Raw genomic sequence first — 15,554 nt, 5'->3', positions numbered from 1 at the left:
GTTAATTAGGAGATGTAAACTGCAATGCATAACAAATTTAAATGGTAGAAATAAAAATAGAAATTCAGCAGCAGTTAAGGCAGTTCAGGTATATCAGAAGCTTCTGAATCTTATAAAATATAATTTAGAACGCTAGCAATACAGTACCTTGTGAATAAAATATATACAATATTACTTTTTGAGGGCAGCAATTCTTGAATCTAAAGTTGAAATATTGTTTTTAATGATGTCCATATTATTACTGAACATGTCCTGTAACTAAATATAAAACAGCCCATTAATGTTTTGTATACATCACAATTTTACAGAAATCTATCAAAAATACACCAAATATCAGAAAATTTTAACACTGTTAACTGTACTTCTTAAGAACCAATACATGAATTTTATAGAAACTTGACTACTATCTAATTTAAGTTATAACCACAAAAACAATGCAATATTTTTTCATATATCATTATTAACTGTCAATACCTCTATTTCATGTATTATGAAAAAAGTATTAACAGTCCACCTGCATGGCTGCAGTGCAGTTGCATGTTGAATCATGTTTGTGTGTGTTAAGTGCCACGACAACAGCATACTGTCTGTACATTGCCTGTATTTTGTAATTGATTTGTTTAATGGATAAAAAATTCAAGTTTCTGGGAGAAAAAAAATTATGCAAACCTCACCTGAGAACACCTATAAAAATCTCATGTCACTGACAAAATTCAAACCTAGGCATTTCCCACCTGGAGCGTAAACAGTGATCAGAGAGATCTACTGTGCTACCTGTGAGGGCATTACATTAAAGCAAAAGGGCTTACCCACTGTTTTAATACCATATTAAACTAATTGTCATTCCTTTTTCCAAAAACTGTGGTTAATTTAAGTGACTGGAGATGAATCAGAATTAATCCTGCCTCAGGCTTGAATCAGAATTAATCTACAGTCAAAATAACGTTTAAAAACGCATCCTTTTGTGCATTCAAAACAGGATAAAAAGTTGCTAACCAACTTCAATTGGTGCATGTTGTTTAAAGATTGTAACTTGCACAGAAACAACCATACAGAAATGCTATTGTGCAGGTATTAAGTAGAAACTATTAGCTACATGTAGAAACAAGCTGCCAAAATCTTAACCAGTTCCCTCTAAAAAAAAAAAAAAAAAAGTTCTGATTTAAGGGAATATAACACAGTATTTTTTGTACCTTTCTTCTTAAGAAGTGACAGTGCAAACTGACTTGTAAAAGTAGACATTTGTGTGTGTCAGAATGAACTTGAATGCATATCACAGCCTGTGATATGTGCATCATAACATAACTTTTGACCTAACTGTTATGGCTCTTTAACTACATTTGAAGTTTATTTTTATGCTGTATTGTTTTCTACACAGTTTTATAAGATTAAGATTATTTGGTTTTGAGATGGTCTCATAACATTTGTTTGTATAAAAAGTTTTAACCCTCTCTCAGAGAGATTAGAAGTAAGGGAGATACATAATTTTGATTAGAAATTCAAGTATCATGAGAATCCTTTTTTGTGAGATATAAGACAAGGCTGAGTTTTAGAAGGATCAAAATGTTATCTTTGTCCTACTGGAGAATTACCTGGAGATCAGCATTTAAGGAATTGATAGGGAATATTCAAGAAGTTGAAGCTGTTTAGGCAGGGCAAGGTTTCTCAAACTGGAAGGTGGAAGACCTTAATAGTAAATTTAGTTTAAGAAATGAAATAATATCTGCCAATTCTGAAATCCAACTTGTGTTATCAAACAACTCTGCTAGTTTTGATTTCTTTAGAACCAAGAAACTCCTAATTTCAATGACATGAGATAACACCTTTCCATGCAACAACCATGTTCTGTACCCATCTCATCACAAAAACTTTATATAATCAACTTTTTAGAGCATTGTCGGTCACAGGTTCGAATCCTACTTTGGGCTTGGATCAGAGTAAAATTCAAAAACCTTGGGAGGTGCAATATGGCCACAGAAGTTGATATGCCAACAACTAACAGAAAAAAATTACAACATAGTCAGATAATTCTGACTATGAGACAGTTTAGAACCATTACTTTACCAGCAAGTTGGTTGCAATATATAGGGCAGAAAATAAAACATGCAACTTCATGAACTGTTGCAGCAACTACAACGTGGAGCATGTCATTGCAGCATTGCTATCTGTACAAAGACCAACAATGCATTTCCAGTCCAGGCCGTTATGTGAAAATTGATCATTTATAATGTCGAATATTTCTGAGCTTGTCGTTTCTGTTGGCAAACCAAAAGGCCCATGGCCCTTTAGTTTGCCAACAAAATTCATGGCCAAAAGGCCAGGGGTTTATGGATAAGAGATATCAAATAACATAACAAGATTACATTAAATGATATTAAAACATTACATTACAAATTAAATTATATTACAAAAATCTTACCATGAGATTTAGAACATTGTAACATTCATGGAGTGTACCTTCTGCTAGTTTAATGTTCTAAATCTCATGGTAAGATTTTTGTAATATAATTTAATTTGTAATGTAATGTGTTTAATATTTTAAAACCAAAACGGCCTCCGTAGCCGAGTGGGCAGGAGCGGGAGTGCAGTAGCACACGCTCTTTGAGTAGACCGGGGTTCAAGCCCCTGACTGCTGAATACGGTCAATCTGCCAACCCGCACTGGACCAGCGTGGCAGATTATGGTCCATTTCCCTCAGCATGAATTGTTGAGGAGGCTTCCATCCTGCAGTGGGTTGATAATGGCTGCACTTTACTTTTTACTTTATTTTAAAACCAGAAGGTATACACTATTTGCCTAAAAAATCCCAGAGGATATATATGGTGTGTATGCATTTATACCCTCCACCACAGGGTAGTAACATACAGAGTGGACACTCCCATAGACAACAAGGGCAATTCTGGAAACAAAAAACACAGACAATGGAGGCCCCACTTTCAGGGCATAGAAACAGGCTGGAACATTGCGAATTTCTTCGCAATGGCACATTTTCTAAAGTTTTGATATTGCATTGAACAATATATGAATTCACAGATTATTAGTATATAATTTTCATAATTTATTGTTATTCCAATCCAAAAAAAGGAACACTAAGAAGGAAGGGCAGATAAACAGTAAAAACCATAACATAAGTAAAGGTTTTGGCAAGTTTATATAAATGGTTATAGTAGCCATGTGGTAACATGAATGCGGATTTTTCTCTTTCTGCAGTTTAAATCCCACGTTTTCACCTTCTGGTATTTTCTTTTTCCTCCCCACTTATACTTTCAATTCATTTCTCTAGTGAAATATGGAAACTTACTTGTTTTACTTAAATAAAATTATTTAATTAGTAATAAATTTTAATATTTTTATAAGCCATCCATAATGTAAGGTTAAGATGCCATTTGCAATGGATATTAATAAATACAGATTTTTTATTTACACTACTGGGTGTAAATAATCATGTGGCTAATTATAGCAGGTTTCAGTACCCCTGTCTTGCTCTATTGAAACCTTTTATTTTTACCCACCTCAATCCAGTAGTATTTACATAAAATTCTGTATTTATTAATGTTTATTGCAAATGGCACACATCACTGTCATCTTAAATATCCTTGTAGGCTGCATTTTTAAATATTTTTTGACCTTAACTCCATAAATTTACATTGGCATCCTACGAACACTGCATGGTTTACCTGCTAACCAGAGCCACTAATACATTTTTTTTTTTTTTTTTTTTTTTTACTTCACAGAAATACAAAAACTTTGGAAGATAATTTTGACTTTTTTTGCTGGGTTAGTTTTCTCTAACAAAAGGAATTTAGCATTCTTTCATTTAGATCACTATTTGAGTTAGCATTATAATAACAAAAAAAAAAAAAAAATCACATTATATAATTGAAATTCTTTTTATTTATGAATTTTCTCACTTCATATGAAAGATATTTGAATTAAGTATATAGTCCAATGCAAATTGAATTAGTAATATCTTCACATGAAATGTCCTGTAAAAATATGCTGACTTCTTAATTCATAAAATTAAAAGCAAGACTAAAGACATATGCCCAGTACAAGAAACAAAAATAAATTAATAATAAAAATAATAACCACACAGATACCCAATAGAATCCAGACAGGCCTATCAGTTGTATTCCAACAATATACAAGATTATGACCAACTGCATAACCAAGAAGATATCACACCACTTGGAGAGCCAGAACATAACAGCTGAAGTAGTGTATAGTGTTAATTGTATGGTGCCAAAGATTCTAGCAGCACTCAATCTCCCAGAGAACATATACAAGGAATTTCAGAAAGCTGCAATCCTGAATACCTGTAGCTTCAGCGTTCCTGGATCTACAGTAACACGACACATAGCCACACTGTGCACTTGGTAGTAATATCTGTCGCGGGATCTACCCAATGAGTAATAATGTAAGAACAACAATACTACTAATAATAAAGCACTGTGTCCCAGTCCATAATCCAATCATTGATTTCATAATTTGTAGAGATGGCATCACATTTTATCAAGTATTGTACTTAGTGGGATAAAAGGTTTAGAAATTACTTGGTAGTTGATGACTCTATAGGAACGTTGCATTATATAGCTTCAGCATTAAGAGCAATGTGACCCTACATAACAGCAATAGGGCTCCCAGAGAACACATACATACATACATATACACGGAGTTGAATAAAAGGTTCAGACTTCACTTGATTGTTAATGACAATGTGGAAACATTGCATTATATAGTTCGTCAGACTCCAGAGAGCAATGTGACCCAACCTAACAACAATAGGGCTCCTAAAGAAAACACACAAACATATACACTGAGTTGGATAAAAAGTTGACTTCACTTGATTATTAATGATACTGGGAACATTGCATTATATAGCTTCTCCGATGCAAGAGCAATGTGACCCTACAATAACAGCCTAGCAGCAATATGTTCACAAAGAATACATACATACATATACACAGTTGAATTAATGGTTCAGGCTTCACTTGGTAGATGACAACACTGCTGGAACATTGTATTATACAGCTCCTTAGCCACAACAGCAATGTGACCCTAGATAACAGCAATAGGACTCCCAGAGAAAACTTACATACACGTGCTGACTTTCCACGACCAAAGCCATGTTGAATTTGAAATATGTAAGGCTTGAAAAAATTGAAAAGTTGTTTACGCACTACTGTGTCAAATAGTTTAAAAAGGTTTTTTTTTTGCTGGGGAGTGGTCTGAAATCTTATACAGACCACTTGTCACCTTTTTTGAATACCAGAAGTATGTTAATCTGATTGAAATGCTTTGGGTAAATGCCCAGTCTCAGAGATAAGTTGCAAATATGAAGGATGATAGGATTAATAGTGACAGACTTTTTCCAAAATATGGTTGGTGAGTCATCTGGGTCATTTTTCATATTCTTCAATGCTCAGTTTTGGTCATCCTTATCGATCAACAGATCTCAACCAGGAAACGAAACCAAAGGCTCCGTATCAATAGTCTCAATCCTTCACAAATATTTCAGTGGTGTGGAATTCAGACAATAGAATTCAAACCGAATTATGTTATTTATCATTAAGGTATATGTAGTTCAGAATGGTCAGTTAATCCAGTATTGATCAATTAATATTGCTTTCATACAAGTGATCTCTAAAAAAGAGAAATCATGACAATTTTCCCCTCTATCTTTCACAGCACATGCTTAACATTTCCCAGTTACATGTGTTTTAACATGCTTCATGCTTGACTGGACAGGTAAGGCAAATATTTTTTTTCCCCCATAATTTACAAGATAGACTGAATAACATTTTTTATACATGTGCTTGGTACTCTGGTTCCCAAACCACTCTAAGTCATTAAAACTTGTTTTAGCATAAAGTTTTTGTAGAACTTTTTCCTTATGAAATACCAAATAGACTTCAGAAAAGCAAAATATCTGACACAGTTCTTATTGTATTCAACAATTCCTCTGATAGCTATTTTAATCCATACTTTCTCTCTCTCTCTCTCTCACATTAACATCTTTAATACAACAATTTGTCCATATCATGATATTTTGGGCCTAATAAAAAACCTTCACGTGTTTCACAATTATTGCTCTTTAAAAACCACGTGTTAGCAACTTTATTAGCGTTGGGCATACGCATTATTACTCAGCGAGTTTTGATGGCCACAGATTGCTGTTTAGTTTCATGCCCTGGGAGGAACTGAGCAAGAGTCCACTCTGTATCTTACTTCTCTGTGCCCTCCACTACCTTGGTGAATTGTTTCCTTTAGGTAATTTTTTTGATGGCATCTCCTTCCTCTCTTCTTTTCTGTACCGTTATTCCCCCAGTCTACTAAGAACAGTGAGTACAGTTGTAGCCTACCTCCTCAAGTGCCCTCGTGGGTAGTACAGTTGGTAGGACAGCGATTCTACCAACTATGCCCTCATGGGTAACACAGTTGGTAGAATTACTGTCCTCCCGACACTGGGTGGAAAAGACAGAGTTCAAATCCCGTCGATGATTAAATAACTAAATAACAACTGATACATATACTATTGCCCTCACAGTTCATGGAAGAGAGCAGCAAGAGCAGTGCCAGGTTCATTTCCCTGTTATGTTCATGAGTTAATTCACAGGGATCTCCAAATGGTGATGAAGGGTATGCTGTCTGGACCAACATAGAGTATTCCTTACTGGGGACAACCGGGGCAGTTTCACTTCTGTCTAGATGGTTGCGATTGGTTGTAATGCTTTGTCAAAGGATGGTGGCACCATGCCTCCAGGGGTTGCCAATCCCAGTTTTGGTTAAGCAGTTTGGTGATTTACAGATGCAGCTGACAGCTCACAGTCTGTTGGACCAAGTATCTCAAGTCTATATCGTTAGTTGACAGCAAATTTCTGAAGGTCTGCATCAATGTCCTCTGATAAGTGGAGGCGTAAATGAAGAGGACAAATAGTTAAGCACTAAGCTGAGCAGGTGGAGTCCTCCATCGCAGAATGAAGACGACTTGATCTGATTGGTCATCTTAACCGTAATTACCAGTTTTTTCATACAACTGAAATGGCCCAGGCCATTTCAGTTGTATGAAGATGGATGGGATGGCCACTATTCCACTGCCCAAATAGGTTTTCTGATTGTAGGTACTGCTGAAGCTCCGATATCAGCTGCATAAAGTAGTGGGGAGTATATAGTGGTCCTGACATATTTTGTTGCTGTGACCATGTCTGAGACGTAATGCAGATGTTGTTTCGCTCTCCATTTCAGGTAAGTTGCACGATTGATGAGTTCGTCAATGTGCTGATTGAATCTCAGTTTTGTGCCAAACACAACCCCCAATGTTGGGTGAGATGATTGTTTCTTTCTTCAGGACACTTTGCTGGGTTTTGCAGGAGCATGCTGTTAATTTCCTCCGTGATCCTAGAGGGGTCTCTTTGCTTAGATAGTGGTCAGTATTTTAAATTATCCACATAAGACAATACATCTGGTCTCTGCCTTATAAAAGGGGAGACAATGGTGGGAGAGGGAGGGAGGACTCCCCCTTGTGATACTTCTGTAGAGGAATAATTCTAGATTCACCTATATTACATGATATGATGTTGGGCAGAGATTCTAGCTTTTTATTTATAAGCAAAGAATATAAAAGAATACTCACCTCCCCAAGCAATTTTTCATTATTCTTTAAGGAACCCGAAATTTGCTGTTGCAACGTGTCTAACTGAGTTAAAGCTTTGCTAAATTGAAGAGCTGAAAATGAATGAATAACATTTTATAGTTACAGAACAATGGCTAATATCATTGTCAACTTTTTGAATTACTTAGCATTAGTAGATGCATATGATGCAAGAAAGCAAGTTTATAATACAGCATCAGCAAAAATAAATAAAACCCTTACCATTTGACCCATCGATTTGCTCCAAAACTTTGTCCAGTTCTTCCTTGAAGTTATTTAAGCTATCAACTTAATGAAAGCAACATTCCTTTCCTTTATCCACGACACTAGTTATATCTTTAAGTAAATTCCACATCAACAGATTATAATCTGTCACCTTCAACAAATTATAATCTGTTCTAGTGGTTCCCTTTCTGGAGATTCTTAATGCATGAAGAGTCACTGCTGATAATCAGGGAAAGGGTATTGCTTTCACTTGTTGCTTCTATAACATGTTTTTGTGAGAAATACTAAGTAGTAAACAAATATCTTATGATTAAAATAAGAAACACAGGAACATTTTGTGGCTTAGTTTTGACCTGCTAGAATCCCATTTTTCTTCCAGCTCATGTATTAATGATCTTGGTAAAACACCTCCCAACATGCTCCATTCAATGCCTACTGTGGTCTTCCGTCAAAAGGATATCAGAAGGATTTTGATGATTCTTAATGCTAAGAAAGCTCCAGGTCCTGATGGTATTTCTCCACTTGTTCTCAAAACCTGTGCTCCTGAACTTACTCCTATTCTTTGCCGCCTTTTTTCACTTTCTTATTCCAAAGGTGTTTTTCCTTCTGCTTGGAAATTTGCTCATATCCAGCCAGTTCCTAAAAGGATGACAAATCCCTCCCATCCAATTATCGTCCCATTGCAATTACTTCTACTCTTTCTAAAGTAATGGAGAAATCAATTAACTGCCAACTCTTAAACTACCTAGGAACCTTCTGTCTGATCAACGATCGCCAGTATGGATTCCGTCAGTGTCAATCCACTGGTGATATTCTGGCTTATGTTACCCATTTATGGACTAATTCAATGGAAAGGTTCGGTGAAACACAAGTAGTTGCTCTTGACATCTCAAAGGATTTGAATCGTGTTTGGCATAAAGGTCTTCTAAACAAGCTTCCATCTTATGGTTTGCCAACTGTTTTTAGTAATTGGTTATCCAGTTTTCTCTCTGATCGCTCACTGAGGGTGATGGTAGATGGCTCTCTGTCTTCTAACTTCTCCACTAATGCCGGTGTCCCCCAAGGTTCAGTTCTTTCTCCCACTCTTTTCCTCTTGTATATTAATGACCTTCTTCCATTGACTGGAAATGCTATCCATAGTTTTGCCGATGATAGCACATTGCATTCAACTTTCCATTTTGAGAAACCTTGTCCTGCTCAATCAGCTTCAACTTCTCGAAAATCTGCTACCAATTCCTTAAATGCTGATCTTCAGGTAATTCTCCAATGGGGCAAAGAGAACTTAGTTGATTTCAACCCTTCTAAAACTCAGTCTTGTCTTATATCTCGCAAAAAGGATTCTTCTTCTCCTATGCTTATCTTTAGTGACACTCCAATTTCTAGGCAAAATGATATATCTTTTTTGGGAATTACCCTGACTTCTAATCTCTCTTGGCACAAGCACATTACAAATATTGCTTCCTCTGCATCTAAAAAACTTGGTTTTCTCTTTCACTCTCGGCGTTACTTTTCTTCCAAACAGCTGCTCACTCTGTATAAATCGCAAATCTGCCCTGTCATGGAATATTGTTCCCATGTCTGGAGTGGTGCCCCCAAAACCTCTCTCAGGCTTCTTGATTCCATTCAGAAGAGGGCAGTGAGGTTAATTAATGATTCATCTCTAACATTCTCTCCACTCGCTTTCTCATAGATGTACTGTTTCTGCTGCATGCCTCTTCTACAGATACTTCCATGGGCACTGTTCTTAATTGGCTTCTATAATTCCCACTGTTTCTTTCAGAACAGTCCGAACACGTGCCGCCGCCAGCCAACATCCATTTACTGTCCAACTTCAAACCCACAGAACCAACGTTTCATCTTCCTCCTTTATTAATTCAACTGTCGTTTTCTGGAACAACCTTCCTTCATACGTATTTCCTGAAAATTACAAACTACAGAAGTTCAAGTCCAATGTCAACAAATATCTTCTTTCGTCTTCTCAACCTCCAACCCAAGCATGGTACTAAGTACTATAGGTTCTAATACCTCTCGTGTTTGTGGTTCACATAAAAAAAAAAAAAAAAGCAACAAGTCCAAAAAGTCTGTTTTTTGAATTATGGAAAGGTATTATTCAATGACTGTTCTTTCCCTGTATGCTTCAATTGTACTCTGACTATGGCCACCATGGTCAGTGAAGCGTAAATTTCACTAAATTTTTATTGCAGCAAATATAATTAGCAATAAACTATGTATTTTTTGTAGCAACATACAGTCTCAACTCAGGTTATTGAGATTTAAAATGGTAAGAAGTCTGTTTAAAACTATACATGTTAAAAACTTTGCGATCTTCATAAGGATCACAAAGAGGCTATACCTTCCAGTATAACCTACTTCTTCTTCTTCTTTGGTCCTTAGCTGGCAGCTGGGGGAGGCGGTTGGCCACGCAACCAGTATGCTGCTGTAGGTGCCGCAGGGTTTCGGACTTGCTCTGTGATGTTCTTCCATACCTTACGATCCATGGCTTCAGTCCTGGCCTGGTTAAGGTCGAGACGTCGGCTCTTCAAGTCATCTTCCACTTGCTTGGCCCATGTTTTCCTAGGCGCGGTCCGTTGGATGCTCCATTGGGTGGGTCGTTGTCTCCAAAGGAGTGTGGATGGTATTCTGTTCGTGCCCATTCTACATACGTGGCCAAACCATCTGAGCCTTCGCTTCTGGATTTGGTCGGCAATGGTTGGTTGCTGTTGGCATCTGGCGCGGATGGTATCATTAGTGATGCGGTCGCGAAGAGAGATGCCCAAGATCTGCCGCAGGCATCGCATTTGGAATACCTCAAGTTTGTTCAAATCTAACTTGAGACAAATCCATGTTTCCGATCCGTAAAGAAGAATGGGCAGGATCAAAGTCCGGAAGAGTCGGATTTTAGTCTTTGTGGAAATGTTGGTCCTCTTCCACAGACACCATTTGAGCGAGGCGAACGCAGTGGCCGCCTGTCCAATTCTGCTGTGGATTTCCATGGTGGATGCAACTTTCTTCTCCTGGACCAGCGACCCAAGGTATTTAAAGTCCTGCACTTGCTCGATCTGGACGCCTTCGAGATAGATGGTGGCTTGCGACCCATCTGTTGTCAGGGCCTTTGTCTTACCAGCATTGATCTTCAAACCGTATGGCCGGGCAATGCGGGCAATGTCGTAGAGGATGACCGTGGCTTCAGCGTCGTTACCGGCAAGGATAGCACTATCATCAGCAAACATCAGGTCAGTCACATAGTGATCCTTGTCATATTGTATGCCCTGTCTGTTTCTGAATGCTTGCCTCATAATGGCGTTGACCACGATGTTGAAAAGCAACGGGGAGGCTACATCCCCTTGGCGGACTCCAGTTTGGATGGTAAATTCCTCAGATAAGTCATTCTGGATGCGCACCTGGCTGGTTAAACCGTTGTATGCAGTTTGGAGGAGTGTGATGACTTTTCGAGGTACATGTTCAACCTCTAGTAGTTTCCATAAGGCAGGCCGGTGGACACAGTCGAAAGCAGACTTAAAGTCAATGAAAACAATGACGGTTCGCTGTCCACACCGGATCCTCTCCTCCATCAGCTGACGAATGGCAAAGATTTGATCACAGCATCCTCGCCCGGGTCTAAATCCTGCCTGTTCTTCTCGACTGGTTTGCTCGCGATGTTTTTGCAGTCTTGACTGGATGATCTTCATAAAGACCTTTCCGATGATGGAAAGGAGGCTGATGCCACGGTAGTTCTTGCAGTCCCGGTTATAACCTACTAGGCACAGCACAGGATATTAAGACTAGGAGACCTCTGGACTTACTTAACAACTGCAGGTCAGTGTTAAAAAAAAAGCCGGGAGTATATGATGAGAGCCTTTGTCAATCAATTTGGCCCTGTAGAGATTGTGCAAGGCTGAAGGGGGCAGAATTTATCTTAGCCTGGTCTGTGCTTGTTAACAGTTGAGATTGCTTCTAAAGGGATCGGATACACTTAAATAGAAAGGATGCAAGGAAATTTGCTGATGCTATCAAGGCAGTGTTTGGTGGGTCGGAAAACCGCTAGCTGGGGGGGGGGTACACGGACTAAAAAATTAACAGTAGCTGCTGGCAGATGCGAAATGGACAGCAGGCTGAAAAATAAGATGGAGGGGATTTCAGAGACTGCGGAAGTCAACGCAGAACAAGTAAATACACGGGCTGTGTTAGGGTAGCTAAGATGTATACTTGCGTGGCGGCTTAGATGGAAACAGGTATTCTGTGTGTTATCAGATACTCAGTCTAAAACACTGATGGATCCAATATCTTTCTATTACAGAAGATTTAGGAGAAGTCCAGTTGGCCTGCCTCCCTAAAATCCACTCATGCACAACTTCCTGATGGTAAGCCCTGTTACATCACTTAGGTGGCAATGAATGTGTGGAGTGGTTCCCTTCAAGATGCCCGGTCAGCTTGAAGAGGAAAAGACCAAACCCTCCAGCACATGACAGCACGACAAAACAAATGGCCCTCAGTCCCCAGCAGCTTTCACTCCACCTCTTACGGCAGCGAGAGGATCAGAGTGGAAGCAGAGGGTGCTAAGAATCTCTGGGTACGACCAAGCTGCTATGCATGGGAACTGAACTTGGCCTGTTACAACGTAAGATCGCTCATCGGTGAAGACAGGATATTAGAGCTGGAAAAGGAACTAGAAAATGTGAATTGGAATATTATCGGTTTGGCTGAACCGAGAAGAAGAAATGAATCACTTATAAGTTTATCAAGTAAGAAATACTGTTTAAGGCTTAGACCTAAATGGTTCAGATGAACTGATGTGACTTGTGAGAGTGAAGAAAAATGATGCATATAAATTATCAGGTGATAGAGATGCCTATGGTAGATACAAACTAGTTTGTAATCAAGTCACAAAGGAGGTTAAGCAAGCTAAGGCAGATTACAAGAAATCTCTGGAAAGGATGCAAAGAAAAGCAGCAGCAAAGACTTGTTTACTTATATTAACAATAGAAGGAAGGGACTGGTTCACATTTGTTCACTTGTTGTCGATGATTTAATTGCTGGTGATCCTGGTCAGGCTGCTAACAGACTGTATATAGGTATTTTGCATCTACATTCACATCAGGAATTCTTTAGGGAAGGGGATGCCAAAAGTTTAAACTTTTGGGAATTAACTAACTAACCGAAGAAAATTAACTAACCAACAGTGTCTGTTGGTTAGTTAATTTTCTGAGTAATTTGCATGCAAACTGGCCAGGAGGACAACAGTCATCCATGTGATTAATCACGTTACAATTCTACTCTCCATTTCACATTGGTGCATTCTAGTTTGCTGTTGATTCCCACAGTTATTTTATCCTGTTGTTACAATTTGAGTTTTTGCTTAGATATCAGAGTGCACTCTCCTCGTTTGCTCTTATTTTATTTCTGTGGGTAGATTTTTTCGTGTTGCATTCCAAAAGAATTAAAGTAGGTAATTTAATGTCTAGAGTGGAACACAATTATTAGTGGATAAATGAGTGTAACAGAGGATGATATACCTAACCTAAATTTACTGTAATGAAATATTATTTCTCAAAAGAAATATTTCTTCAAAATATATAGCACACATATCATGGAAACCACAATATCATTACTCTTTCTTAATTGCACATTAAATTCTAATAAATAATCTATTAGTATAGAGCATGAGATTATTCCACAATGAACCTTCTATAAATAGTAATCTACTGATTGAAAGAATATTCACCATCGATGCTCGATACAAATATTCTATCAACGTTGAGCGTTAGATGATTATTTACAGATGTCCTTTACTTCCAGAAACTTAAACCCAGTTTATGTCACTGAATAGATCAATAACACCTATTACAAAAGTACAAAGGGACAAAAAAAAAAAAAAAAAATCCACAAGCTTAAAAATGAATTTTAAACTGGAGAACAATAGTGATCTACGTAACTAAAAGTATCATGAAAGATCACACGACTACTGAAGGATCAATGGGCACTGCTCTTCAAAGACTAATGTTATAATTGTAGTTCTGTGCTAGACTCAGTTCAGGGTTCAGTGCTGGCTCATTGTTGTTTTCTATATTTATTAATGATACTGATGAAGGCTTAATGGCAATTAATGACAATAATCAAGGTAAGCTAATGCAACAAGATCTGGAAAATTTAGGCAGATGGGCTGCGAAATGATAGCTGAAGTTTAACATTGACAAAGCAAGGTACTACATGCATAGCAGTAATCCCAGATAAATGTACCAACTGTGTGGTACTACACTCAGGGTAGGAGAAAATGAAAGAGACCTGGGGTAATTGTGCAGTCAGATATGAAATTCTCTGAGCAATTCATACAGGCTCTCAGGGCAGCTTGTGGTTTTGTAAATGATATACAGGAATTCTGCTAGCTGGGATAAGGAGGTGATTATCACAATGTACAAGACAATGTTTAGGTTGCATCTTGAGTACTGCATTAGGTCTATAGGCCCTCATTTTAGGGAGGATGTTGATCTACTGGAATGGATACAGAGAAGGGCAATGAAATTGAAGGGAACAAAAGGGTGGTCACACCTACAAGGTGATCTGATTGAGATGTTCAAGGCTTTGAATGGATTGAACAAGTTCAATGCTGATAGAATTGTTCCTTTTGCTTTGATTACACCCAAGGAGCATAAATTCAAACTGAGGATAGATATGCAGAAGTTTGCCTTTAGCCAGCAGTGGGTTGATTATTGGAACAAACTTCCACCTGTTGTTGTAGAAGTGGGTAGTCTGAATAAATTCAAGGAAGCACTAAGCAAATTATCAGAGGTGATGCAGGAAGTCCCCCACACCCCTTTAGGTGATGCTATATAAGCTTGGTTTCTTGCTTCATTTGCCACTACTTATGCTAAACCCAGTTTAACCAAGTAAAAAGTGATTTGTACTAGTGTTTACTTCCACCCCCCTTTTTTCTGATTTTTATTTTTTCACTTTTCAATCTATTAGACTACTTGAGGGCAAGTAAAGTACTTTTTTTTATACTTTATTTTGCTTAGAAAGAGACAGCACTGCATATCACAGTGTCGTCTCTTTCTTGTTCAGGTAGGCAGATAGAATTCACTAAGTCCTTTATTTTTTTATTATGTTATTACTATTCTCAACTTTTCAGCCACCTCTATTTGGTTTCATATTGCTTATACAGGGTAGACTGTCCAAAAACGTTTTCTTTTTTTTTTTGGAAAAACAGGCCATTTCAATTCGATGCAGAACTTGTTCCCCAAATAGAGCTGATGAATTAATTCTCCAATGATAATAAAGTAAAATTAAACAATATTCAATTTAATGCTTTCAAAAAATTCATTAACAAAAATAGAGATTTGCAATTTTTTTTTAAATCCAATTTTATTTTATTTTTTGTGAAAAGAAAAAGATTTGGAAAAACTTGAGTTTTTGCAAAAAGATAGAGACACTCTGTCACCAACTATGACAGTGAGACAGAGAAGTGTCAAATAAAACAAAAGACGGATTCTCTGTCATAAATCCAGAGATGGCAGCAGCTATATAACTGAGTGTTACAGTTAACTCCTAGGTAAATTTAAAATTGCTATGAATCTTGAGCATCTGATTGTGGGTTGGACTGCTCATAAATGCAAGCCATTCACATTGGTTATGCGTGGTTATATTTATATTTAAGTTATAGATACACCACCCACTCACAAAC

General features: G+C 37.6%; 1 protein-coding gene across 1 annotated transcript in view; it reads right to left on the bottom strand.

Annotated features, from left to right (window-relative positions):
* The window catches only part of DCTN2-p50 (dynactin subunit 2), a 194,615-nt gene continuing 179,061 nt past the window's right edge, over positions 1–15,554 (bottom strand). The window contains exons 11-12 of the mRNA XM_090380696.1: positions 7,634–7,725; positions 1–258 (exon numbers count right to left, since the gene is read on the bottom strand). Of these exons, the coding sequence (XP_090236822.1) occupies positions 172–258; positions 7,634–7,725 (179 nt within the window). The 3' untranslated portion in view covers positions 1–171. The remainder of the gene's footprint in view (positions 259–7,633; positions 7,726–15,554) is intronic.

Source organism: Mastigoproctus giganteus, chromosome 1, assembly GCF_048544385.1.
Source record: "Mastigoproctus giganteus isolate SK-2022 chromosome 1, ASM4854438v1, whole genome shotgun sequence".
Taxonomy (NCBI): Eukaryota; Metazoa; Arthropoda; class Arachnida; order Uropygi; family Thelyphonidae; genus Mastigoproctus; species Mastigoproctus giganteus.
Note: the sequence above shows the minus strand (reverse complement) of the source record. Positions and strands in the feature narration are given on the sequence as shown.